This window comes from Protomyctophum bolini, assembly GCF_963924005.1.
Source record: "Protomyctophum bolini genome assembly, chromosome: 4".
NCBI lineage: Eukaryota > Metazoa > Chordata > Actinopteri > Myctophiformes > Myctophidae > Protomyctophum > Protomyctophum bolini.
This window is the reverse complement of record NC_137865.1, coordinates 27,728,826-27,756,173: the sequence shown is the minus strand read 5'-3', so window position 1 is coordinate 27,756,173 and position 27,348 is coordinate 27,728,826. Positions and strand designations below refer to the sequence as shown.

Genomic DNA, 27,348 nt, shown 5'->3' with positions numbered 1-27,348 from the left:
CATGAAACCTAGCCTCCCTAAATCCTATTATGGGCATGTCATAATAGGCGAACATTCGGTGAGGTGAATGTTCAGCAAAAATAGCAGATCTACAAGCTCACAATGTGCCGTGTTGTGAGCTCTACACCAAAGAGATTTGTCACACACACAAAAAAAAGGAGGGGGCCCCCGGGGGGACACACCGGTCAATGGAATATATAGGGTTTAGTTAACCAGTCAGTCATCTTTCTTCTTTTCTTCTCAGAAATAACTCAAACGTACCCCATTTCTCAGCATATAGTAATCCAACGTTCTTCCAGACTCCAGCCAGATTCCTTTTCTAGGATCCTCGTCGGACAGGAAGAGGCCATAATCGGAGGCTAAACACAAAGGGACAGAGAGGGAGAGCATGTAAGATGATGCAACAATAGAGCTGCAACAATATTTTCTAAGCAATTATTGAATTGGAATTAAATAGAATCAATTTTATTGATTCCATTTCAATGCATCTAATTATCAAAAGTGCTTTTTTTATACAAAACATATATGCGCAACCGCAGTTTGGGTGGATTTGTGTCAATTATAATTATTAATTATCACTGGATAAATCGTGGGTGAAATAATGCAGGAAATAGATTAATAACATCTATCTATAGGCCTATGATGTAGCTGTAGTGAGAGAGAAACTTAAAAAGAAAAAAAGGGAGGAATAAAAGTTTTTGGGAGTGATTTAGTTAAAGTTCGAAACCCTGCCGACGCGATGTGAGAAAGTGAATGAAGACGGAGCTTCATTTACCTTGCTGTTAACGGCTTAGAGTATATATGAATAGAGACGGCACCCAAGTTCTCCTCCCATCCACTTGCATTAAGTTGCTCTAAAGCGCATGAGGCGATTTCACTCCTCCTTCCGAGTAGGAACAGAGTGCATTCTGGGATGGATTGGGCCCAAACACATGAACGCGCTGCCGTTGACTATCATTGCACGCGTTCACTTGCGTTCACGTATGAAACAGCGTTCACGCGTCATCATGAATGTGCACAATGATAGTCAACGGACCAGCGCGTTCATGTGTTTGGGCCATAGACTGTAAAAAATATGGACAAAGCGTTCCGCGGGTCTAACGTGAACGTAAAATGAAGCCTGTCAGTCCTTGCAATGGAAGTCGCCATCTTTCTAGATCCGTTTTGGCCCAGTTCAGGCCAGCTGGCCCATTGGCTGGCCCAGACAACGAGGCGGGACTTCCCCCTTCTTCTTCGTTGGTTTTTATTTTGACTCGAGTGGGTGGGGGATCCCGTTCATAGACTGTAACGGTAGCCACGCCCCTCAGAACATGCGCGACTTTATGGTCATTTTTTAAATAAATGGGACCATAATTTTCCAAAAAGAATATTATGACATTAGAAATGAGACTTTAAACTAGTGACTGGAAGCAAAAAGTATTCATGACCATGTTTATTAAGATAATACAGTCTAGGTGAAGTTGGGCCCAAATACATGGACTTCTATGGGGCTATGGGTTTTTTTGAGCCCAATGACAGCGCCACAACAGGCCATTATATGAACTTTCATTTCCTTAGTGGCTTCACAAAATATCCGTCTGACTGCCCCCCTGGTTTGGGCCCACACTGCAATACCAAATTCGGCCACTATGTCCATTTCGCCTCAGGGTCTCAAAAGTATTTTTTTGGGTGAACAATACAACTTTAAGCTGTATTTCATACAGCCGATCAGCTCGTTTCGAGCTTGCAAGATCGGCCATATCATCCATTTGTTCGATAAACCGTTGCACCCCTAAAGCCCACCCACTTTGATCATGTTATGAAACTTGAAGGTGCTGGAGCCATCTGCTACCTTGTCCTGTCTGGGCCTCTGGAACCCTCTCTCTGATGATCCTACAGGCGTCGTACACAGGTGTGGATGGTTCAAACTGCATGGTCTTCACCACGTTGCACTGGCGGACGCAGATCTTGAGCGACAAGGCCACCATCTTGGCGGGTGGTATACTGACCTCACCAAACTACAGCACACACCTGTGATAAACACAATGTAAAAGTAATGGATTGAGCATTACGTTCCCAACAAAATCCTAATAGTATTAAGTGTGTGTACAGATGTGGTGGAAAAAGTACTTTTTACTTAAGTAAAAGTAGCAATACTACAATATAAACGGTGTTTAAAATATGACTTGAGAAAAAGTACAAAAGTAATTTGCATCAGAATAAGTACAGTACTTGAGTAAATGTAATTCGTTACTTTATACCTGTGAAACAAATAATAAAATGATTATAGCAATTATCAACATAATCAAAAGAGTCAACGAAAGAACAAGATTACAATACAGGACCTCCTCACTGGTCAACAAAAACACCTTGAAGACCCTAACAGGAGCCCATAGTTTGTTCGACTATGCATGCACCTCTTGGTACCACAGACTTCCCAAAACAAATTGGTCAGGCTACTACTTGGCCTCACTCCCCGAACCCACCTCACCTATTTGGACAGGCTGGAATGGCTTAGTGTACAGCATCTTGCAATGGGTCTGGTCCACAATATTCGCTACACCACAAGATACCCATGTACCTGTCTAAATGGTACTTCCTTAATGTCAACGAAAACCACACACAGTCACACACCAGAGGGAGTTCAACAAACCATGTGCAACCCAGATTCGGCACAAACAAGGGACTAACTTAATTTTGCTCCTATGCCACCAAAATGTGGAACGGCCATTAATATTAAGACTCCTTCAAAACCACTCTCAAAGGGCACCTATGGACGGCTGCAATTCCAACCTGGCCCCCGTAAAGTCTGAGCCCTCCCCCCCAATTGTTTTTCCCTTTTTACTTCCTTTATATGATGATTTCCTGTTTTGTTTTCATATAGAAGTGTATATTTGCGCGTCTCTAAATGTTCTGATGCATTGAAAATGATCGACCCTGTTGTAAATGTGTAATGCTTAATCATGTTGTCGTCCACAGTAACAGTTCTTGTATAGAGTTGTGCTTTCTTTTGAAATGTACTGTATTCTATATACTGTTAATCAATCAATCAATCATTCAATCAATCTCATACAACAATTCCTAGAAGACACAGAATCCGTATACTGTATCACCGTATCAGTAGCAATCTATTCCTCCCGACATCTAACGGTTATACAAATGGGAAAGTTTACTGTTTAGCATTAGCTGAACTAATGCAAGCAGTAACCTTTCAGCAGAAACAATTGTCTACCCAATCGGTGATAATAATAGGAGATTAGGAGTCGAGACGCAGAACACAGTAAAAATGGCATTCTACAGCGGCATATGTACTCTTTCCCTTCTTTGCATTCATCTCCTTATTGAGAGCAATCAGAGGGTGTTGTAGCAAAATTAGGGTGAATCTTTTCAGCTGCCATAACACCTGACAGGACAAAAGAAAATGGGAAAATACAAACACTACTAACAGTGTGAATTCCTCCCCTGCTTCTTGTCCTTAGCTATAAAAAAATAGCGGAAGAGAGCTTGTTCACTATTTGAGCCCATAATACTGTACATTAATTGACAGTATTCTTTGGTTCAACTCTACAAGGAATCTAGTGCTTCTTTTACAGCATGGCTCTGTAGAAGCTAACGTTTATTAGTGTCTGCGTGTGTGTGTGTGTGTGTGTGTGTGTGTGTGTGTGTGTGTGTGTGTGTGCGTGTGTGTGTGCGTGCGTGCGTGTAATCTCACTGGACCAAGAAATGCCACATTTCTTGAGTGCGGGTCTAGTTAGTACCTCCATGTACGTCCCTTTCATATAAAGTTTTATACTGTATGTTTACAATTATAAAGACATTTTGGATTTACCCAGGCTGCTAATAATACTGTAATACTGCTTTCAGATTCAGGAACCTGGGGGACCACCCTTGCGGTGCTCCAGAGTCCAGAGTACAATCAGAAGGGCCGAGCAGGTGTAGGACAAAATGGAAGACCACCAGATTGACAGTGGCAACATGAGAATCATGAGGCAAGGGCTTCAGAGGGAGAACCAGATGCATAGAGAAACTCTCTACCGCTCTCCAGTTGGAGCTGGTTTGAATCGAACAACACCAACCAGCCAGAGTCTGCCCCACCGGTGTGTGGAGGCCAGCACATTAACCATCTTGGAGGTTGACATGCATAGTAGAACTTCCATTTTCAACCTATCCTCATATAATTGATCCTGCCTCATGAAGACCTTTTTTGCAAATTAAATAAAGTAAGTCTACTATGGAGCTCTAAAAACAATTGCGGATGTTCCTTCTTTCTCTTTGATATATTTGCATTCATGCCTTGACATCCAGCGCCTGTCCTAAATACAGGCAAAAGATGTGCACACAATCCTCTCTGTGAACCATTTTTCCCTACTCAGTCATAGGCGGGCTGTGGGCATGCAGTTCAGAAACCTGCCTACCAGTGATATCATCGTTAGTTTTTTTTGTTTGTTTTTTTCTCTAACATTTTGTATTTATTTTATTCACACGAGAACAATGGCTTCCATTATAGCATGCTAACTTTCCAGGAATAGAAAGCCTGCTGTTTCTATTATCTTGGATTCACCGGTAAGCAACTTCCTCAGAGACATAGACAGAGTAGACAAAATCGTACCAAATTATCATGAACATTAGTGAGGACTAGTGTTGCGCATGTCAGGGTTTTGGCCGCAGGTCCCGCATGTATTTATAATTTGTTTTTCGTCCCAGCTCGACCCACACCACCGCATCCCACCGACATTAAATACACGCTGAATACGGCTTCTATTCCGTCAAAAAGGTGCATGTAAACAGCCTTAAGCTAATAATGTCACTGGCAAGCACGCAAGACTCAGTGTGTTACACGAACACCATTCATCTATCACCGATGCCTTGGAGCCTGTGGTAGTCGTGTAATGATTCTACCGTATTCAATGGGTCAATACTTGGTGTAACACATGGGTGACGGACTGACGGTATAACTGGTCTTCTTTAAACTTTACATTTATTTGTCGCACGCGTGCTGTGTGCAGAGTAAGGCCGACCGTGGAAGTGGTGAAGCCCAGCTGAGCACACAGCTCCACAACAGTCCAGTAGGCTGCAGTGTGCACTCTTGAATTGTTTACCACACTTCCTCGCAGGACAAGTGAAATTCTATTATACATTATTTATCCCGCCCCAACCCACCTCGTCAATAGTTAAATGTCTTACTCTTGACTTGGCTCAGCCCGACCCGTCGGCCCGTGCAAAACTAGTGAATAGTTAATTAGTTATAATGAAGATAGGTTGAAAATCGGTTAAGTTGTCCTTGTAGAAGACAAGGACAGGACATCAGCTGGTGAGAGTGTATTCGGATATTATAAACCTAGCTCTCTCTAGGTTGTGGTCCCCACAGGCCTCAAAATGTCCCCAAGGACTCCAAGAAGCATGTCTGAAGTTGTCAGATTGGTGAGGGACTACATTTGTTCCATGCTGCCTGCCACGGTGTACGTGCCACTCTGAACCCATGGCATTTTGCATATTTTCAAAACAGATCCACTGAACATGCACACCGGCCTCCCCTCCCTCACCTGGATGAGGGCAACAGATACAACAGAAGCTTGTGGACTACAGTTCAGCATTCAACTCTAGACTTCTACCGTATACTCGACACAAAGCTCTAGGCCTACGCATGACCATGTGCAGCTGGATTCTGTAATCTTTCTTTGTTCTTTTGTTCTCACAAACAAAAAAAGATTTCACCCACTCTTTTACACCTGTAATAGTGTGATGTGACAATTAAATTGATTCTTATACTGAATTCACAGCCTGAACATATAGACATTAGACAATAGCTTCCCTTTCGTGCGGATTCCAAACCCCACATAGCGGAGAACGTTGAGAGTTGGGAGGAGTGAAGTTTATAAGGAGGAGTTGTGAATGAACTCCCCACTGGCTGAGGCTCTTTCACGGCCATGGCCACCATCCTCCACCCATGTGGCCCCCCACCAAGTGCCTGCTTGCCTGGGTTTCTCTCCACACAAAGTGGCAGAGACAGGCACAAAGACGCAGGGCGCTGCGTGGGCCCTTCTCCATACAGGCTGGCGGAGGAGCCCCACTGATCCTTTGTCACCCAGCTGAGTCACAGACACTCGTAGTGAGACTATGCAAGTTGACAGCAAGGCAGACCACATGCACGTACTGTACAGTGTACACACCTGCAAACACACACACACACACACACACACACACACACACACACACACACACACACAGTCACACACAGTCACACACACACACACACACACACACACACACACACACACACACACAATTCACATTCAATTCCACAGAGACGTTTCTATCATGTGCAGTACCCTTTCTACCCCCACAGCGGACCATAAAGTGCTCCTTTTAACCACCATCCTGGTCCATACAGAAAGGCTGGCCTGTATTGAATTAGGTTTTGTTTACTACAGTAAAAAAACATTAAGATGTGAAAATGGAATAAGAGCAGCTCAGAGGACAGTCTAAACACAGGACAATTCAATTGAGAACAGAAGAAGCAGGAGCCATCTGGAGGGGATGTGGCTCTAATGATGGGTTCTAATACCAGTGGCAGGCAACATAGAGAGCCGGAGAGCAGCAGCAACCACTGTGATTACTGGACCAGTTTGTCACACCGCAGCTAGGGGGGTGACAGCCGCACTGTAAAACTGTGTTCATTTCACTCTGAGAGCGTACGAATGTAATCCAATGGACTCTTGTGGGTCGCTTGTGGTTTACAGGACCTCTGTGAGTTACAAATGGTTAAATTAACACTGATGCTTTTTTGTGCAGGCTGGCCATACAAGCTGCAATGCATCAATCTAATGAGGGTCGATCAGTTTGACTGGCAGAATCACCTGACTGCTTCCAGCGTAACGATGCCTTCTTGACTTGCAGCAATGAACAGGTTTAGTTGATTCGCTTTAGTGTTTTTTAGAATGGCATCCGAGAAACCACTTGTGTGCTGTGACTGCCTACAGTGATTTGTCCCGCCGCATGGACATGGAGAGGCTGAACACGTAGTGCAGACTGCAGAGCACTGACTGTCCTCGTCAAGCAGGGATTTCAAGGGGTCTATCGTCTATGCAAAGTGAGCTGAGATCACAGTTTCCAGCTGGGAGGGGTAAACAAGCCCTTACAGCTGTTTCAAAAGGCTGTCAGCACAGCTTTAGAAACCATGACAAGTTTACAACATTGCACAATACTGTCACTTGTGGTTTACAGGATACAAGTCCGTATACAATACTGCAGCATATCACATCGTTTCAACTAGCTCTGTTCCATAGCCTTCCTGCTTCCAGGAAGGCTATGCGACTTTCCGGTTTAAATCTCAAATCGAAATCAGACCAGCCTCTCCTCTTTAGTGGAAATCTCACGAACGTTTGACCTACTCACCAATACAAACACGGGTTGTGTCAATAGAAAGCCTACTTTCCTTAGTGGAAGCACTCTGAGCCCCCCACCACACGTATAAACGGTACTTTTTGGCCAGAAAGGGATTTTTTTTCCACCGGAGGAAAAATATTCTCTATGAGGCAGTTCTCTGGGAAATATCAGTAGAGGGCGCAGCGGAGTAACTAAAATGTATTTTTTCCGGTGGAAACAAAATCACAGTCACATCATAAAAGTACAGTTTATACGTGTGGTGGGGGGCTCAGAGTGCGTCCACTAAGGAAAGTAGGCTTTCTATTGACACAACCTGTGTTTGTATTGGTGAGTAGGTCAAACGTTCGTGAGATTTCCACTAAAGAGGAGAGGCTGGTCTGATTTCGATTTGAGATTTAAACCGGTGAGTCGCATAGCCTTCCTGGAAGCAGGAAGGCTATGGAACAGAGCTACGTTTCAACTTACTTGTTTGCTATATCGTTACAAGGAATATTTCCCACTCACAACTCAAAGGTCTACAAGAACATGGTGAACTAACACAGATGATATTTCAATTCACCAGTGAAATAATTATCACTTAGAATGTACTGCCAAGTGCCAAGTTCTGCCAACATCTTTCTTAGCTGTATAGGGCAATATCCCAATTCCCATATGTAAGGTTTGGATGGAAATGAGATAACGCTGTGATGATAATATAATTATATGATTACAACCCCTGCAGTCTCACCACGACACAAATCATAGAGATGAATCTCAAGGTCAAGGCATTTAACTGAAACCATGAGGGAACAGGAATAAGATTAGGAAATAACAGAATTTCATACTGTTATCTGCTCCAGCAGCATTTGTGCATAGGAGAGCAGACTTTAGCACACATGCACACGACCACAAAGCTCATATCAGAAACTCACACAGGCTTATCCTCCTAAGACAAGTGCAACTTGAATGCTCATTTGCTCATAGGATTCCTGGGCTTGCAAGCTACTATTAAGTTGTTATTTAACTAAGCATGTGGCATGTCAATGGTATCGAGTGGAGGTTGTGAAAATAGTTCCATCATCAGCAGTTCTCGAGATGGCTCAGAACGGCAGGATGAAAGAGGCGGTGTGTCGGGATATGCTAATGAGCTCTGTCTCTCGACTCACCTCCTTTGCTCTGCACTGACATGCTCAACACAACGTTAGCCTTTATCCCTGATCTGATTGAAGCAGGGTCAGCTAAATTTAAGTCCAGAGCATGTCTCTGGAGGGAAGCGCAGAGGAACATGCATAGCGTTTTATAACACGTTTTTCCAATAAGAATCCGGAATGGAAGCCGTGCATGTGCCGCATTCTATACAAGCGTATTAGACACAAGCGGATCCGGACAAATTACGCATCTGGTCTATGTCGGGTCCACTTGCGTCTACTGCTCTTATATGGGATGTGGCTTGTGTAGTGGAGATGTTCCGCATCATATGCATCTTGTGTAAATCCTCCTTAAACTATGATTTATACTTACAAGTGATATGAGTTTCCAAGCTTAATTGTCTTTTTCCTGTTCGTTCATGAGCCTTGTTTGGGGTTAGAAGTTATCAATCTGTCTTCGTCCCTTAGCTTGTGAATTTTGCCAAAATAATGTGTGTTGTATATCGTCTCGTTCGGGTGGAAACCTCATAGGTGCACTTTTCAGGATTCAAATTCAAAACCAACGAAAGTAGAAAAAGTAGCAGCGTTTCGAGCTTGCAGATCTACTACTTTTGATGCTTTCGAGTTCATCCATACTCTCCTCTCTACCCTCCCCGTATTCCTTCCCCTCTCTCTCACCTGACACTAACCCCAACCTTTCTCTCCACTATCTCATCTGCTTTTTTTCTTTTTTATATATTTAGTTTTTATTTAAAACAATTCACAAAATACACATACCACCCGTCCACAACCCTCCCCCATCCCCACATACAAACCCACATACTGTACATAGAAGACAGCACCGTTAAAGCATAATAACAATAATAAAAATGAAATTAAAATACAAAAAACATGGAAAAAACTAAACAAGAAAGAAAACAAAACAAGAAGGGACAAATCTACTATACAAAAAGTAAGTTGTTTCTAAAAGCAATAGACTAGACTGAGATACAGTAGCTGAAAATAACTAACCTATAACATTTCTGATACCGGTATGGACAATTTTTCCATATAATTCAAATAAGGTTGCCAGATCTTCAAAAATGTTTCAAACCCTTTAGAATTTCTCAAAAGATAAGTAATCTTCTCAAGATGAACACAATTGTTCATTTCTGAGAACTCTCATCTGCTTTTGACCATCACTGTCCTCTCTCCTCCAGGCCAGCACGCCCATGTCCACCGGCTCCCTGGTTATCTGAGACCCTCAGAGCTGAACAAACACCTCTCAGATCAGCTGAAAGGAAGTGAATTGGCGCAAGACGAAACAACAAGATGACCTCTACCACTTTCACTCACTCCTTTCCGCCTTCTCCCTATCACTGTCCACTGCTAAATCCTCTTTCTACCACACCAACATTCAATCCTGTACCTCTAACCCAAAGAAGCTCTTCTCCACTTTCTCCTCCATCCTTAATCCCCCCTACCCCACCTTCATCTCTCTCAGCTGACGCTTTTGACACATTCTTTTAGACATCAGCAGCTCCTTTTCCCATCTTCCCCATAAAGAAGTGTCTGACTCAGACCCAATGCAGACGAGGTCCCAAAGCAGACAAGGTCCTAAAACTAGTGACCTCCACCACCTGTCCTCTTGACCCCCATCCCCTCCCCAATCTTCCAGACCATTGCACCCGATCTTCTCCACTTCATTACCTCCATTATCAACACATCTGTAACTTCAGCCGGTGTCCCATCTGCCTTCAAGTCTAAGGTGGAGTCTAAAGAGGTGAGTCTTCAGACTACGATTGGTTGAAGACTAAGCGTGCTGCAGCATTCTGGATCATTTGGAGAGGCCTCATTGTGCAGTGATGTAAATTGGTTTTCAATGTAATGGGTCCCGGGACCCAAGGGGGGGGGGGGGGGTCTTTTAGATGGGTCCCAGGGAAATTTTATGAGTCCCACTTCAATGACGTTAGGAGTCATTTTTTACAAATTGCAGTATTTAACTCCCATTTCATTTTATATGGTTATAATATGGTTATATTCATGTCGAAAATGTATCTGAAAGAAAGAAATATAATTCCAAATCTGAAAACTTTAATACTTGCAAAGATTTATGCAAACAGTGCAAACTATATAAAGTATGTATATAAAGTAAATTAAATAGCACCAAAATAAATAAAGTAAAAATACTATAAGTAAATGTAATACTTTGTGGTGCACTCAGTGAGCTAAATAAAGTATGGTGCATTTTATGCACAGCTCAATTATAGTCTCTCATTTTCATTACTAACAAAAGTAAGGGTTTCTAGTGCATTTGGGACTTGGATGTGTGTTTGCTTGTTATGCTCAAAGAAGTTAACCTGACTGATTAAACTGAATCAGCGGCAGCTAGAGGCGGGATCAAGGCATACACAGTCCTGCCTTGATCCCGCCTCTAGCTGCCGCTGATTGGCCAGGCCGTTTGGTGGCCGGAGCATCGAGTCTGCCTGAGAGTTCCCAGATGGGAGCAGGAGGGGGGGGACCCAGTGTACTCTCTGCTGCCCTATCTGGCGGAGTCAGGTTACAAAGAAGTGGCCTAAAGAATTTTGCTCAAGGGACATTAATGTATTCGAGGGGTTAATATGCTGCATTTCTATGTGGGTGTATACAGTGTTTGCAAGACCCACACGTCATACACTGATGTGGCAGTCAGCTGACCAATAGGGTGGGGTATTTAAGCTCACCTAGACTGCAGGCATTCTTCCTGCCTTCCTCTGCATATGGTTCCTGGTTGTTGTTTGCTCCCACCGGTGCCAGCCCACCGGTGGCACCACCGGTGGGCTCTGTTATTTCTGTTCCCTGCGGGGGATTGTTATTGTATATCCATCTCCCTGCTCTTTATGTTTAATGATGGTGTTTAATTGTACCGAGCAGGGAGAAAATTGCAGCAGAGCCGAACGCCAAGATAATATAATATATGCACACTTGTATTGTGATTCTATAATAAATATTGGTTACATCTATTCGTGAGTTATCCGACTGAACTCCTTTCACTTCATGGGGCCACTGACTCCAGCTTATCACTGCATGGGTCACAATATGACCGTGCTGTTTTCTGCCCTCTCTGTGACACGGTTCAACGTCAGAACAAACACAGCTTTACTCAGTCACTCAGTCTCAGTACAGAAGTTGAGGCCTATAAAGTTGTGCAGGTAAGAGGCCCGGTTAATCTCTTGGATCAACCAATCAATGCTTGTCAGCCGTGCTTTGAAATGACGGCTCCCTAGAAGCACCACAATATCAAGGTCAGATGTGTTAATTGCACCAGGTAAGGGTGTGGTCCTATGCTGTTTTCTCAATGTAACTATACCTTAAATTATCAGTTTGAAAATATCATATCCTAAACCTAATTGGAATTCAGTAAATGAGTGGACTTAAAGCTGCTCATGCCACAGCATTTGGGTTAGTTATATTGTAGTAAAATATTAGCTAAGATACTACAGATTTGCCAAAATAACCTTTTACTCAAAATACTCACAAAAGAATATGGATTGCAGCTTTAAGAGCAGAATGTGAGGTGTGAAGCAGTAATGACTAATGAGGCCTCATAAATACACCTTTGCTTTTAAAGGCGTAGAGTACTTGATTTATCCACCCAACATGCAGCAAATTATTATCCATGTATTCAACAGCCTACGGCTGTAATCATCATTCAAGCTTCAACACACTAATGACATCAGTAGAATACGATTATAGAACCACGAGCGGCAAGAAGTGAAATGTTTGTAAGCTGACATGTGATTGATGGCCAGAGCACGTTTATTCAGAGTGACATAACATCTTCCCCTCTCACAAACATAGCAGAAAATTACTTCACTGCTAAAATAAACAACACAAGTCAAAGTCATAGAACTCGGTATACAGTAGTACTGTACAGGTACTGTAATTGCGTGCATGTGTGTTTTCTGAAAAGGAAAAATCCATTCACTCTAAAATAATGAAATGAAATAAAAAGGGGTTCTTTCAAAAATGTCTGTGAAAGCTCACAACACAATGCAATGAATTGTGAGCTTGTAGATCATTCATTTTGCTATTCATCGTATGATAAAATATACATGGGATAAAGTGGTTACAGTAAATGTGTACTAACAAAAGATACATCATCTACAAATGACCACTTTTTACACCTGAAGGAAGCTATACAATAGCTTCTTCTTTTTTATTATTTTTCATCAAGATGTCCTTGTACTCATTTCCTTTCCCAGACCACTTACTGAGGCAAGGGCCTCTGAACATAATTAGACATCAATCAAAGCTCTCCGCTATCATTTCCTCCAAAGCTTTTATAACTAAATGAACCACTCCTCCTGAAGAGCACAGAATTGGGCCTATAGCCTTTGCTGTTGCAAGTTCATGAAGAATTCTATCAAAGAGCTGTCATGTGACATTATAAATTGCTTGCGCAGCTAGATCTTCATTACCAGTGCATGTTGTTTCAGATAAAAAAGGCTTTGAAAAGCAGCAAAGCCCCTCTCAAAATAACAAACCAAGCTCTGATTACACCAAGAATCTATCATCTATGGTTAACAATAGACTGTGGCCTCGTCCCTCTGGCTATAGGCTGTGCTCTTGGGCTATAGGCTTTCCTGTAATGCAATTTGAGGGCACAGAAATTATGAATCTTGCCCTTGTCACAGGGAAGGGAGCGCATGGCTCCTCTTACACTAAAAATACACAACAAAGTAGAACGTCCTCCAGGCTCCAGCACTGCTTCACAAGGATCTATAGAGGTGATAAACAGAACGTTCTCTCAATAGAAGATTTTTTTTAGAAAGAGAATTTAGTCTAGGAACTCACTAAAACCTAAGAAGAATGGCTTTTCACTGCAAGAAATTTCATTAATTCTTAAAAACCTTCATTCTCAAAGATAACAGAGCATGAACGATTTGTACAATAACTGGTACTAGGAGGATCAGAAAGCAAGTTGTCTGTGATTAGTCGATTATGTAAGCGGCTCAGGGATTTACTCGCCCCAATTACATTACTTTCATAGGAGCTTAATGGTTTAGGTTGTCCAACTAATTATAAAGTATTTAAAATGACACAGATACAGCACGGTGAGCACGCCATGATGTGTACACATTCCTGGAGTCAATAAATGAAGTGCTTTCAGACCTTGGTAGTATCCTTCAATATAGACCATCCCCTCATCTCATTTGGGGGACATGATGAGTAAGTTTGCAAATAGAAGGAGGCAGAATCTAGCTACTAGAGGAACACTTTGCTCCACCCAGCAGCTGTAGCATGTCTAAAAGCCAACCAGCCAGCCAAACCATTCTGACCTGAGATCAGATTCTAAAAATGTCTTCTGAATCCTGACAGTTTTCTGAAAAAGCTATGTTTCTATGTCAGTCGCTCTTCGATTTTTCAAAAATAGCAGACCTACAAGCTCGTAGCGCGCCACTCGGTGGCGCGCTATGAGCTTGTAGATCTGCTATTTTTCAATAGCTAAAGCATGACATGATGCTAACACCAAAAGGGGTTCCCGCCCAAAATGGGTTAATTCATTCATCCAGTCAGTCAGTCAGTCAGTCAGTACGCCCATGGTGGGATGGACATGGGCTGTGACTGTGCCTGCTGCTCAGTCAAATCCAGAGTGTTGATTTTAGGCTCCATAAGGGTCCATCTTTTCACTCTCAAGAATTAAGTCAACATCCCAGATTTTACTTTGTGTTTTCTGCAGCACAGTGGGAGTGCTGTGAAGAGAGGAGGGGGGGATAAAGACAGACAGATGTTCCCTCAGTCTCTTTCAGTAACTCTGACGCATGCAGACCTGCAAGCTACAACAAAAGGACCACGACTCACCAGTCACCACAAGCATTCTCTGCCAAAACATCAAGCCAGCAAAGCTTGATTTTACAGAATCTCACACAATTGTCTATGTCCCTCTGGCATACATACACCCCAGCATTGCACATCTGGTTCAGCAAAGAGGCCTGCGGGTGACATTGCGGTGTGGAGATACGAAACATTGGAGTCAAATGCTGAACCGCCTGCAAATTGTAAACATGATTATATGGATCCTAGTAGAGCAGTCTAAAGACACCACATTTCACAGCCCATATTCACATTTTTGCCTCTTATAATGTACGTTGGGAGTTAATTTACTGCCTTTATTTGGCATTACTTAATTTACTGTGTCCATGCATATCGAGGCGTTCATTCCAAAAATGACATAAAGCAATTATTCTCAGTGTTCAACACTGTTTTGTGAGGAATCATAGTTTGAAGCTTAATTGCATTATATTGTGAGTTAAATTTGATGCCATAAATAGGCTTGTTCTATTCTGTGACAATTGCAACAGACAACGGTGGATTCCAGGGTTGGTTTTGGGGCAGAGAGGGGTGAGGATGTTCCATCACGACAATACAGATAGATTTGCAATCTCCAAGACTAGATTATTAATTAACCTATACCCTAAACTGACTGAAACTGAAATTCCAAATGTAAATTTGATGGTAATGCAATCCATACTGTATCAAGTCAGGTTAGTCCAGCAAGAATCTCCACAGGGGAGAACAGTCCCACTTTGTCATTAAATAAAATCAGCTGAGCACAAATTGTGCAAAGTCTGACTTTCTTTTCACACGATATTGCAGCATATGTTTGAGTAGCTGTTTTTCAGTGAATGTTTGAGTCATTTATACAATTTATTTGGATCGTTTAGTTACATTTGTACACTCTCTGAGTTAGCTGAGAAATGGAGAGACGCCTGTGAATGCAGGTTTATTTGAGTGTGTGTGCGCCGGGGCGCCTGATGGAGGGGAAAGGAACTGGTTGGAATAACGTGTTCCTTCCACGCGCTACGTCCAACCAGGGAAACTCCCCCTGTCAGGTGTAAAGGAGCAACTTGGACACTCATGCATGAAGGAAGCATGAGTTCAAGTCCGTTGCTCTCCCCAGGTTGGCGGAGGGTGTGTAGAGCCCAGGATCACATTAGATAATTGACACAGGGGTGAAAAATGGCCCTGGGTTACAAAAATCATGGGATGAAAAAAAAGACTCATTGTCATCAAATCCACCATGTCCTCTGTTTAAAATCTAAATCTAAATATAATGCAAGTCCAAATATGTTTATTGTGAAATTAAGGCACTGCATCTATTGATCCAAGTGGCATATGACTCATATGAGTCAGTGTCAAGAGTGATGAAGTCCCAAGCGGAAGCTAAACACTCAAGGACAATGTCAAGACTGTCCATATCAATGCATATGCATCAGAGCTCAGACAATTTTTTTTTTTTTTTGGGATGAATGAACAACATTGGCTGATATCTGATATCTGAATACTGGACCCGTATTGTTCCATATGCTTCTCTAACATGTTATCAGTTACTAACCAGGCATAACTCACATTCATAAACAGCACTGTTGCCAGGATAATTGGTCTCCCACACACCCAACCTCATTCACAAACTAAACAATAAAGCCATTGCACACACTGCAATCTCAATTTACCTATAAGCTAAAGCCATGTTCCAGGTGCTGTAGTACAGAGCATTGAAGTGCAAAAGGGCTTGCTATGGGAGAACGCAATAATTTACTCGCCCCCGGATAGTTGACATATTATTAAATATATGAAACTATTTAGCCATGGTTCACATTGCGCTCGTCTGTCATGACGGAACTTCAACCTGTTTTATGCACTTTCTCCCATTTACAACGTTAACGTCTACATAAATGTTTAGATTTTACAATATATATTCGAATGGGTATAAGCACCTGTATCTTCCGCATTGTTCAATAAGAAGCGTTTTAATCCGATCGGTGGCCATTTTATCATAGAGTTATAATGTATCAGCATGCACCAACCGATAGGGGCACATAGTTTAGCGGATTTTACAGAGTAAAAGTGGCCATATCAAGAGGGAGGGGGGATGCAAAGATGTGAAATGGAATTTTAGGGGGGAGGGGTGGGGGATGTGAGCTTAGATTTAGTGGGGGTATAATGTCATATAGTTGTGAGGTTCGTTTGCAAACTCATTGAGTCCTTTCCCTAACATTATCTTAACTTAAATGTGAAGATCTGTAAAATGTCCTAACACTGACTGTATCTTAACTGTCCCTGAGGGAGAATTAACACAAGTACAAGATGGCAGTTCACACACACACACACACACACACACACACACACACACACACACACACACACACACACACACACACACACACACGCACACGCACACGCACGCACGCACGTACCAGCAGGTTACAAAAGTGGCAAGCTCAGTGTGTTTCTTTCACATAAATATTCAATATGGCTCATCCTACAGCATGGCGGTGAGCAGTATAGACAGCATGCTCACAACAGCGGCTCCCAGATAAATCCTGCCTCGAGTGTCATGTTGTGTAAATCAGGTGACTGCAATCTCCCGTCCGCACACAGCCTCTCCAGTGCCATGCCACTCTCATACTTCAGAGGCCCCTAGCTGGCCAGCGTAGCTGACTGCCTACTACCACAGTCAACATGCTGATTAGAGTATGAGGTGCAGTGGAACGGAACATGCACTGGCTGCACTCCAAAGAGCCACTCTCACAGTGTTGGGATATATCACCGCGGTCGGGCGGAAACCTTGTAACTCCAAAAGAACCTGTTACTTTTCACGAAAATGAAAAAAAAAAAGAAAACAGCCTGAATTCCATTAGATCCCATGTAGTTATTATTTAGTCACAAGCTATTGTTAATACTTTCATTGGTTCAACATTTATAAAACTCAGACAGAACAAACCACTTTCACTTTCATAATTGTTCTAACATAATGAAAATAGCAGATATACAAGCTCATAACATGTCGCAATGTGACACTTTGTGAGCTTGTAGATTGGCTAACCCAGTTGTCCGGCAAAATAGGGCAGCAATTTACGAAAAAAGCATTAAAAGCTGACAGAGATACAAGGTTTCTGGGCAACAGCAACGATATTCTCTGCCATAACAGAAATACACAACAACATGAAATTCATTCCATGGATAGCATGTGAAATCAAAATGCATTTACAGTACTAAAGGACATCATACGCTGCCACACAGGCAGAAAGTAATCGTTTTTGTAAGCTTTGTAAGTGCACACGTACCTTTACTATGCTACACAGCACATTTGAAAGTGAAACACTTAACACCCTGTCAAAGGTGAGCGTGAACCTTGTTATTGTGATAAGAGAGGTTCAGTGAGAGGCCATGTTGTTGGCCCATTGTTTCCACACCAGTGGCTCTGCCTGCCCACAGTTGCCATGGCTGCTCCAGTGCCCACCTTTTCCTGGACATATAAGGCTGGACCGCAGCATGCAGTAACAGCACAGCAGTCACATCCACTCATTCAGATCAGATCCCACCCCCTGGTTCGCCTCCACTGATCGTTCCCAGGGTCATCTCCATGAACAATGCACTCTGCTGCACTTTTAGGAGGTTCAACTGAAGTCGGCCTTCAAATGTCACGATGCAGGCAAGGTCAGAGGAAGAGAGCCTTGGTGAGGTTAAGGGCTGCTTTACCTCGCTGCGTAACCATGTGCATGCTCTGTTTTCATTCGGGAGGCCTCCCAGCTATTCTGTCATACTCATAATAAGTGCAGAGAAATGTTCAGCACTAAAGAACGATGGAGATGGCTGACAAAATGATTCAGTTTGATGGAGCGAGTCTGAAAAATGAAAACGGTTCTCTGCTAAACTAAGTAGGTCGGGAGTAACTTATTGTGGGTATCAGCCGGTAACACACAGGAGTCTGCCCCGGTTACAATGCACTAGACCCCTGGGAGATGGATGCTGCCACACCTACCATCAGCTCCCAGTACTTGCAGTACTTAAGTCGTGCTACTCATACGCTGAGTTGGCAGTGCCCTGGATCGAACCCATGAACTTGTGGTCGAAAGGAGAGAGCTCTGATGTACCCAGACACATACAGTAGTGCACTAGTAGGCTACTTCACTTTACTGCTCCACAGAAGGTTCTGTGAAGAAATCCATCCAACAGAATACACAATGTAAAATTCATTGAGTGTGAAATTGACTCGGAGAGAATACAAAACAAATGCAACAAAATTAACCCTTTACATAGTGTGAACTATTCCTTGTTTTCATTGACTGACAATGCAAAGCTGCAAATACTCTAATCCCAGACCTTGCTACACTGCAAGAATGCTGTGGCATAGTTAGCACATCCTCACTAACGTGGCCTGAGAGAAGAACGTTCCTACTGTAAATGTAATGGAGAAGAGCTGTCAAAACAGCAAAACAAGACGTCCCGCAGAGCAGAGGATAAAGTATTTGGACCAGACTTCGCTGGTCCTTCTAATGCATGGCCCCTCCCAAAATGATTAATTATTAGTCGACAGTTACATCCAGAATAACAATAAAAGTCAAAGGCAAACTGCGGGAAGCCAAGGCAAACGAACAACTCCATTATTCAGTGAAGGGAGAACATTCCAAACAGGCAAACAGTATCTTTATGCGACATCTTGCAGACGTGTTTTTCTCTCGAGGACTAAAAGTATCAGAGAATCAAATGTTTAAATTGGCTGGAAAAGAAGTAAACAACAGGCTTCACCTCACACAAATATTATACACTTCAGAAAGTTCGGCAAGAGGATAGCCATGCGCGGGAGTCCAGCATACAAATTGGGAGCCCATTGTCAAAAGATTGCTTCACAATATTACACATTGCAGATTTACACCAGATGACAAGACACAAGAGAGTTTCTTCCAATCTTTCCAAATACAATCCCCAAGTGAGGACAGAACAGCCATAAAGGAAATGTATTTCTCCTCCCACACTGTCATCTCAGATATGTAGTCTTCTCGGAAATAAAGACACATCTGAAGGTTCTTGAGAGGTGATTTTAAATTGGGATAAACATTGAGAAAATGACCACGGACATTCTACCACACTGTATAGCACGGGTGAGAGGAGACAAACGGGGTGCTATGGTAGAAATTACATTTTAATATAATTCTACATCTGAAACCCTACCTCATTTGGCACACTTTATTTTGTTTAACCACTTTAACCCTGGCATTCCTATTTTGTGAATGTCATTTAAACAATTGCTATGAAAATAAATAAATAACAGATTCACAAGCTCACAACGCTTTGCGATGTGACATGTTGTGAGCTTAGATAGAAGTAGTAGTGCTTAAGTGGTTGACCCTATCCAAATTCTGCAACTGAGCTATATACAGATGTTTGCAGTTTTTTTTGGCAAATGGCAATCAAGTAAAATTCTCCAAAGAGCATTTTACTTCCCTCTCATTGCATTCTCACCCATAAACTATGTTCAAGTGTTTCTGATTAGGAGAAGCAAACATTGCTTGCTTAAATCCACCTCGTAAACATCTGGTTGACTTACAAACGCCCAGCATGCATAATCTCTCACATTGTGCAATGCAGGGTTAAATAAGGAGAAGCACACTGATTACTATAATGTAAACAACTAACACATTCTACAGGTTTGCCATGAAGGCACTCCGGGCAGTTGCAAGGGGGGTGCAGCAGAGGGTTAGGCACACGGCAATCCTCCTATAGGGTCAGTATGTTCCAAATTAGGGAGCACGTGAAAGATGCTGCCACACTTAGTTAAGGACTCGCAGGCTCACTAGTTCATGCTCCACATCTGCTAGTTGCTATAGCAACACTGGTTTTGGGCAATTCCCAGGTCAGGTGGCTTATGTCAGCTCCAGTCGGATTTTTTTAAGAGCCCTAAATGGGCCTTTTGCTGTGCAGTGCTGTAAAGCAGCAAGACCATGCAATGCAGGACAAAAGCCTTTGAATTTCATTACTGGCACTTTGAAAAGAGTCAATGGTCAGTGAAGTTTTCTCTGGCTAATCACTACACTCAATATTTGAAGAGAGAGACTGTCACTCCTTTCTCACAGATCAAGTAAGCTGCATGCGTTGCCTTTACATTGAGCAATTGATTTTTGTTGTATGATTTCTCATGAGACAAGAGAACAAAGTGCTTTAACTTTTAGGGCTGAGGCATAAAATGTCCAGCTGAAATACAAAGAAAACATTCAGACAAAAGACCAGGAAGACAATATGCAAGAGTCAAGAACAACACTATTATTACTGCTGAACTGCAGATTTTGACCCCCTCCAACACAGCCACACACACACACACACACACACACACACACACACACACACACACACACACACACACACACACACACACACACACACACACACACACACACACACACACACACACACACACACACACACACACACAGAGAGAGCTACTGTATGCTTGTAAGTACAACTACTTCCTAGTTGCAATGTGCATCTTCAATCGGCTTCATGAGCACAATCACATTTTAGTAGAATCCAAAACTGCTCTGCAACACATGGGGAACACCCTCCCGGCTCCCAGATCATTTTGCCGTTAACCACACCAAACCCAAGCCTAAACTACTTTTTAACATTATACTAAACCTAACCATCTCCAACCTAATGCCTATGTTTTACCAAAAGCAATCTTAATAGCAATTGTATTAAGAAAAAAAAATCACACCCGTGTGAAGTGAGGGGCGCTCTTATCATCGTACATCATCATACATCATCTCATTCCGGCCAATCAGAATTTGCGTCCTCACCTTCGTCATCAATGTTTGTATTTACACAAACACTCAAAATTGTCAATTCATTGTCAATGGCATTTGATGTTTGTGTTAGGACAAATGTTGGCTTACATACACTAAAAGCTGGACATAGGAGGGGCTATCACCCCTCAAAAATGTATACGTGGGAAACAACAACCCTTATCATTGTCATTAAATGCCACAAGCCGCAACAAGTCTGAATGCTTCTAACCTCATACTTAACCACCTGTAAGCAGTAGCTGTCTTCATTGTATGTTCATCTTTATTATAAGGAATCTATTGACTGACTTCAGAACACAAAACAAATCAGACACCAGAAAGGGCCTTAAACCCATCATTGTTACTGCATGGGGTGCAGCTGAATGGCTCAGTGTGGATTCTTTACAAACAGAGGCAGTGAGAGCTGATCATTAGGAGTGGGGCGTTGTAGGGCATGCTCTCAGTAGCTCAGAACAGGGCCTGTGTGAGAGTCTCTCAGCCTCGCTGGAGAGGGCCGGAGGAAATATGCCACAGGCCAAGTGCTCCCCAGTACCCCTCTCTTTAAACCTGATTACTGTAATGAGCTTAGAGACTGTTGAATGCGCAGCACCAAACACAGATGCAGACGAAATAGACTGTCACACTCACTCCATTACTCACCCGCAATGACTTTCACTGGCAGGAGAGTGCGAAGCGCATCATCATGCCCAAACCCCACATAACTAGATGGCTCATTGGGCGTGCTTTCCACTGTTAACAATTACGGCAATGGACAAGAAGAAGGGAAATTATGCTATTGTACGCATTGATCTAAAAGTAGTAGGTTTATGGGGTTGTACAAAAAAAGCTGCTACATCTCTAAAAGGCAGAATCCTCGACCCAAAAAGGTGTTAAATGACCACTTAAATGACCTCCTTGTCTTCATATACTGACTGTAACTTGTCCTCTCACTAATGTTCATTATACTGTAAGATGGTAGATCGCCTAGCAACCCAAACCTATTCATACGGTGGTGAAGAACACGATCTAACTTAATCAATAAAACCCCCCAAAAAGTAGTCAAAGTCATCCTTGGCACTGCAGTCCTTGGCAGAGTTAAAGAGGCTCTCCCTGAGAGATAATGAATAAACCATGACAATGCATTGGAGGTGAAACTGTAACACTGTAGCTTATCTACAAGGTATGATCAATTACATCAAATGCTGCACTGAAATCCAACATAACAGCGCCTACTAAATTATTACCAGTAACACGCCATGAGGGCGAGAAGCGAGGTCGCGCTGAGGGCGAGGTCGTGCTGAAACTACAGGTCTGGGAATGCCCATATATGGACCATTTATTTTATTTTATTCTTTTTAGTCACAGTCACAGTCTCAGTTAGTGGATATATCAAGATGCAAGTTTAAACATATGAATCCTAGTGTCACTATTCTGGGGGGAAAATAGATCTACAAGCTCACAATGCTTTTGACCTTTTATTATCTATCTAATAATTCTAACAATGTCTGTCTGACTGAATGTCACTGACAGCGCGTTATCTCATCATTAACTGCACGAATCACTCCCACTTTTCACACAGGCATGGACCATAATTATATGGAGGTCTTAACGGAGCCCTTTTTCCCATTTGACACATTAATGATTAATAATGAATTTATTAGTGAATTAACCTCGCACCCTCACACACCTCCGTCCCTTAGCGACACCTGCATCACAGGCCACCGTTCTCACCGTTACCCCACTGGCATGCTTCCTCTAGCTACCACCGCAACACAACAAAATGTGCCCTATACAATTTGGCGCCGCTGACTGTGTGTGTGTGTGTGTGTGTGTGTGTGTGTTGCATCCTTTGGTCGTCTTCTCCTGCTAAACTACACGGTTTGCACACATCTCACCATGCACAGCAGCGACAGCTAGCCTGTCCACACATGGACCACTACTTTGCATTCATATTCATGTCATATTTACAGTACTACGGCCTTCACAGTAACCGGGATATTTCCAACCCCCTCAGGCCAGGAGGCGGTGTGTGTGTGTGTGTGTGTGTGTGTGTGTGTGTGTGTGTGTGTGTGTGTGTGTGTGTGTGTGCGGGCGCGCACGCGGACGGTAAACAGTCAGCAACACGTTAAATTTCTACTTCTACTAAAGAAAGAGGCAGCGATGGAGCCATAAGTCCATATCCATACATTCGGGGACATAAATTGCGCAAAATACTTTTAAACATGACGCCAGCAGGCTGCTACATCCTCCTAGCTGTTGTGTGCTAAGCTACATTATCAACACGGCAATGACCAGGGTTGCCACATTGACTGAGAGGGAAACAAGCAACCAGGTCTATGAAAATGTTAACAGGCCAGATAAAGTCTGATTTTCTATAACTTCCAAAATGTGCAGGCCATGAGTAGGCAACCCGGCATTAGTACGTTTTCTAGTTGTCATATTACTTGGAATACAACAAAATGTGCCTCTCCTAAAAACAGAATAGAACATTGGTCTCACCCAACCACACAAGACAAATCATAATATAAAATAGATATAAAACTCAACAAAAGTAAATACATACACAGTGATTGCGAACGCAGTGATTGCGAACGCAGTGAGCACTTACTATGAGACCTAGCAGATCATGTCTGTGTGTCCGTCCCCCCTTTGTGCCCATATATGGAGCTGAGTGATTTGTTTGTCATTGATGCAACACACTCCATATTTGGACGTATAGCTGCTTTGGGGACTCTTATATGGTTATGGCTGAGTCATGGTGAATTGTTATTGCAATTTACGATCTGCGTTCGCTTCCAGCGTTTGCGCGTCTTACTCGTCATAGAATAGTATGGGCAACTTACTCAAGTAATCAAAGTGCATTCGTCAGATTAACAAACAAAACCCTTAACTGTAGCATCAACAACTGTCTCAGAATGCGGGGGATGTGGACAGGCTAGTTTAGCAGAAAAAAGATACACTTGAGAGGGCTGGTAAGTTTGTTCCCTGCAATTACTGTCACAGAGTTCAGTAAACTGTCTTCCAACAGGCAAGCTCTGTCAAAACAGTTGAGTTCTCAAATCCACAGAAAACTCTTGAGTATCCTATCCTGTAGTTGGAGGAAGTCAGACGGGCCAGTATTGCACATTTGCACTTGTGAAAAATGCATACATTTGTAATCATTTGTAATGATCCTATCCTTCATTGGAAACACTGCCCAGCCACAGAGGAAAGTATGCATCCTTAAAAACAGCTCATATTGAGCAGTAAGGTGTCATATGGTTAGGTGTTGTATTTATGGGACAGAATTTTGGTCAGTCTCGTCAAGAGTGAAGTAGAGTGATTGTCCTGAGATACTATAAAGAGTAGTCTACTTCCTGATGGGCTATCACAGAAAGCTTGGATCTGACGAATGCTCCCCCCCCCCCCCCCCCTCCCAGTAAAAGAGCATGCAGTAGAGTATCTGCTATCTGCGTGCCGGTTTTGGTGGGCCGGTTTTGATCCAGTCCAGCCCTGGGCACCCATTAATATTATAATGTATAAATTGTGCAAGCTTCTCCTTTACTTGGCAGAACAGAGGCTGGTTTTCTCTAGGAAGCTCTTTGAACATGGCATAAAAATACATCCATTGAGGAACCTTCCCTTCGTAAGCCTGTGTAACACTGCAGAGTTGAGTTCTGGGTCACATGACACACGTGACACTGTATCTCAAGGTTGATGTAACTCAAGCCCATTAGGATAAAAAGATTCCTTTGTCCATGTGACATTAGCTAAGGTCGCCTCAGCTATAGCAAAATGACACACGGAATCTGTGAGGCAAAAAGGATGCCATAAGGCTTAACTACGTCCATTCAGTCAGTGCTTGTCTGCTATTGCTACAATGGACCAATACTGGCTTTGTCAAATACATATTTGGTGAAATGACTTGAATCTCTTTCCCTATAGCTCTTAAGTACAAGTAGTAAAAGTGCATTATAATAAACATGAGTGTGATGTTTTCTGTACAGAGGAATGCTCAAAACTGTGTGTGTGTGTGTGTGTGTGTGTGTGTGTGTGTGTGTGTGTGTGTGTGTTGTAGAGTTGTGAGTGTGTAATGAAACTATAGTGAAAGATACACATTACACATGACATGTATTTAGGAATGACAGTTGCTGTCATTTAGACCGACTCATTGACTGACGAAAACGTCTCTCTTTCCGGAGACTTTAAATGATCCGACACCTCACATACACAGTCTGTCTACACACCTCAGTTCGTCGTCTCCAACACATGCTAGACACAAGCCTGGGAAATGGAATTGTGAGTAAGATATCTTATTGCCCCTTATCTGAAAACGCGTATGGCTGGAAAACCATATTTTATAGGCACTGCATACGTGTGCACACAATACACAACTTTGAAAGAAAATATTACAACATTTTCTGCTGATAGCTTGCTGCCAATGATAACATTCATGAGGTATTTTCTTACAATACAGTATACAATGTATGAGATTTCTTCTTTGTCATTACTGGTGGCTGACTCTCTTCTTTGCATTTTACTGAATTGAATGAGTGGAGTGGTGTGTTTTGAGACTATCTGCCAAGAGGATAAACAGCTATCAACTCTGAGAGCGTGAAAGTGAACCAGTCTACACAGCTCCTGCACCTCCTTAATGCAAAAAAGAGGAAGGAAAAAATCGTCAATATAGTAGTGCCTGCGTAAGTAGTTCTTCCAGAGCTCAATCACTGATGTTCAGACACCTCAATCAACCAACTGTGAGTCTTGACTTAGAGCATGACTATATTGGTTTACCAAAGCCATTGTCTTCCTTGTTTGATGACATTGCCATCTGCAAATAAACAGTCAATGTGTCACGATTTTTAACCTTTTAAAACTTTCAAAAATAAATAGCAGATCTTGCAAAGCTTGAAGATATATTTTAGAAAAATATAATATAATAATTTTCCACACCATAGAGAAAGTATGTCATCAACAATAATAGAGGTTTGACATTACATTTAATTAATTAATGTAGACATTTTTGATGAGCAAAGAAAACATACAAAATATTGACCATAAATGAAATGAAGTGGATTTCTATGAAGGTATTTGGAGGATCAGGAACATTATCAGAGTGCGGGGTGGGTATGGGTGATATGATATGCAACGATATGCAGGTCACAAGCCATTACCAAGTTCACGGAATGCAGCTTAAGTCACTACACCACTGAGAACCCTTTCAGTGGCCTATAGGTCGGCATCCACCCAATGGAACACACATACAGTATAGGCCCCTTCTCAACTAGTGCCCATCATAAGACAAGAATACATGGGCCCTCTCAGTTATTCACATAGGCTGTCTGGAGAGAGCAGCTTAAAGCATTTTTAAAGCAAAGGACTTCAATGTTGCAGTACCTTGAGGGGAAATCCAGTGTGAAGAATTCCTTTGAATTGGTAAAGCCATACAATGAATAGAGAGTGTGTGTGTGTGTGTGTGTGTGTGTGTGTGTGTGTGTGTGTGTGTGTGTGTCAGTGTCTGTGTGAGAAGAAGAGCGATAGAAAGGGCAACTATTCACACAAAGAACCTTATATCCAACACACTGAAGGCACACACAGAAAGAAAGGGACGTACATCAATTGATATTCATATGTTCTAAAATTAGTAGGACAAAAGAGCTGTATGGCCCACATGACTGCATGCACCGGGTGAACAAGGAGTCTTAAAATAGCAGCGATAATGGATTGTGTCGTGAGAATACAGGCTAGTGATTGTTTTAATATATATTATTAAAATATTTTATATTTTTCCTTTTGTGACGTTCAATCTGCCATCCTTACTTCGGGCATGTTAAAACGATTCTAACATTTTATAACATGGGGAAAATAGCATATAGCTGATCTACAAGCTCCACAACGCATCACGATGCACTGCATTGTTAGATTGTAGAGAGGATCTTCTCCCTACAGTATACTGTATATGTCATATGATGTATAGAGTATAGAGAATGTGGTACTACAAGTGATTGATTAGATTGACAGCTTATTTCAGAGGGAATCAGCTCGGTGGCCTTGTGTCCGCCCTGAGATTGGGAGGTCGGGGTTCAATCCCCCGGCCGGGTCAGGGGTCATACTAAAGATTATAAAAATGCCAATGCCTCCCTGCTTGGCACTCATCATCAAGGGTTAGATTGGGGTAAAGTCCCTGCGACATACAGTAACAGTACTAACATCATGTCCAGACCAGGAGTGTCCATCAAGCCGCCTCACACTACAGAAACAGGAGGTTAATGCTAGCATGTTCCTCTATAGTG

The 27,348-nt window shown here is 42.5% G+C and overlaps 1 protein-coding gene across 2 annotated transcripts in view; it reads right to left on the bottom strand.

Annotated features, from left to right (window-relative positions):
• tln2b (talin 2b) overlaps positions 1–27,348 on the bottom strand; it is a 128,507-nt gene that overhangs the window by 81,415 nt on the left and 19,744 nt on the right. For both annotated transcript variants that reach the window (XM_080761919.1, XM_080761920.1), the window contains exons 2-3: positions 1,832–2,010; positions 262–359 (exon numbers count right to left, since the gene is read on the bottom strand). In XM_080761919.1, the coding sequence (XP_080618045.1) occupies positions 262–359; positions 1,832–1,967 (234 nt within the window). In that variant the 5' untranslated portion in view covers positions 1,968–2,010. The remainder of the gene's footprint in view (positions 1–261; positions 360–1,831; positions 2,011–27,348) is intronic.